At 40.5% G+C, this 1,788-nt stretch overlaps 1 protein-coding gene across 1 annotated transcript; it reads left to right on the plus strand.

Moving 5' to 3' along the window:
- Positions 1-936, plus strand: LOC109257346 (olfactory receptor 8D2-like). The gene has a single exon (XM_019433374.2). The coding sequence runs from the start codon at positions 1-3 to the stop codon at positions 934-936; it is 936 nt and encodes a 311-aa protein (XP_019288919.2).
- The last annotated feature ends 852 nt before the right edge of the window (positions 937-1,788 follow it).

The following is a 1,788-nucleotide window of genomic DNA, read 5'->3' on the forward strand; positions in this document are numbered from 1 at the left end:
ATGGCTACTTCAAATCACTCCTCCATGACTGAGTTTATCCTTGAAGGGTTAACAAAACACCCAGAACTTCAGTTGCCACTCTTTTTACTGTTCCTTGGAATATATGTGGTCACAGTGCTGGGGAACCTGGGCATGATCCTCTTAATTGCTATCAGTTCTCAACTTCACTCTCCAATGTATTATTTTCTCAGTCATCTGTCATTCATTGATCTCTGCTACTCCTCAGTCATTACCCCAAAAATGCTGGTGAACTTCATATCTGAGAAGAACATTATCTCCTTTTTGGCATGCATGACTCAGCTTTATTTCTTCCTTGTTTTTGTAATTGCAGAAGGCTACCTTCTGACTGCCATGGCATATGACCGTTATGTAGCCATCTGTAGCCCCCTGCTTTACAATATTCTCATGTCCCATAGGGTCTGCTCCATAATGATGGCTGTGGTATATTCACTGGGTTTGTTTGGGGCTACAGTCCATACGACCCACATGTCAGTATTGTCCTTCTGTGGGTCTCATGTTGTTAGGCATTATTTTTGTGATATTCTCCCCTTGTTGACTCTCTCTTGCTCCAGCACCCACATCAATGAGGTACTGCTGTTTATTATTGGAGGAGTTAATACCTTAGTACCTACACTGGCTGTACTCCTCTCTTATGCTTTCATCCTTTCGAGCATCCTCCATATTCACTCTGCTGAGGGACGGTCCAAAGCCTTTGGCACCTGTAGCTCTCATCTCATGGCTGTGGGTATCTTTTTTGGATCTATCACATTCATGTATTTCAAACCCCCTTCTAGCAATACTAGGGAACAGAAGAAGGTGTCCTCAGTGTTTTACACCACGGTGATCCCCATGCTGAATCCCATGATCTACAGCCTGAGGAACAAAGATGTGAAGGACGCACTGAGAAAGGTGGTTGGGGGAAGGTGGTCATGCTGACTAAAGGCATTCTCTGAGGGAGCAAGAAAAAAATGAACCAGATGAAAAGTCATGGGCTCTGTGTAATTTCTTTCTCTCCGCCAGAGATAAAATTCACCATCACTTACAAAATATGCGTTTCATACTTGAGAATGATTGAGGCATTTTTGGAGATTTTTCAGACAATATGATTTTCTGATAGTCAATATAATCTTTGGAAATTTTACATGTATCTGAGGAACAGGAGTTGGCAGAAGAGGAAGAACAAATAAACATAAAAAGAATATCTTGAAGATAGTAATTAATAATATGTTAGATTAAATATTAATTTTGAAAGTGCTTGATAACTAGAGAGTGAGTTAAGGGTTGTGTTTGAAGAAGGGTGATGTTAATTGATTGAGAACTACTGGAGGACAGGAAGAAAGGTGTCTTTAAACTTTCTGAGAGAGTTGTTTTCAATCCATAGGGCTTTATAGTGAGATGCTGAGAATATCAAGACAGAGCTGTGGGGCGGTAGTACTTAGAGTGAAGAACAATTTGTAGGTGGATTGTGGCCTATGTGGAGGGTGTCAGGGAGAGAGACAGAGGGAGAGAGAGAGAGAAGAGTAGGTTCAGCGTGAAGGTTAGGGGAAGAGATGGCATTAGCTTAGTCTCATCAACAACTTATATACATTCAGTACATATCAATAATAGCTACCCTGAAGTCCTACCTTGCCTCCCTTGGAGGCCATCCCTTAGGCTATGACTATAGCGTGGCTCCAATTTAGAGAGTTGAATTAATTTTTAACTTTGTATTAGAATAATAATTTTAATGACAATGATCTTTCTTTCTGACTAAATTCTATAGTTCTTTCCTACCTTCTGTATCTCATA

The sequence above is a fragment of the Panthera pardus genome, unplaced genomic scaffold, assembly GCF_024362965.1.
Source record: "Panthera pardus isolate Hobbes unplaced genomic scaffold, ASM2436296v1 HiC_scaffold_12, whole genome shotgun sequence".
Lineage (NCBI taxonomy): Eukaryota > Metazoa > Chordata > Mammalia > Carnivora > Felidae > Panthera > Panthera pardus.

Excerpts from the sequence above, each read along its gene's own strand:
- LOC109257346 (XM_019433374.2), top strand. The coding sequence starts at position 1 with ATGGCTACTTCAAATCACTCCTCCATGACTGAGTTTATCCTTGAAGGG.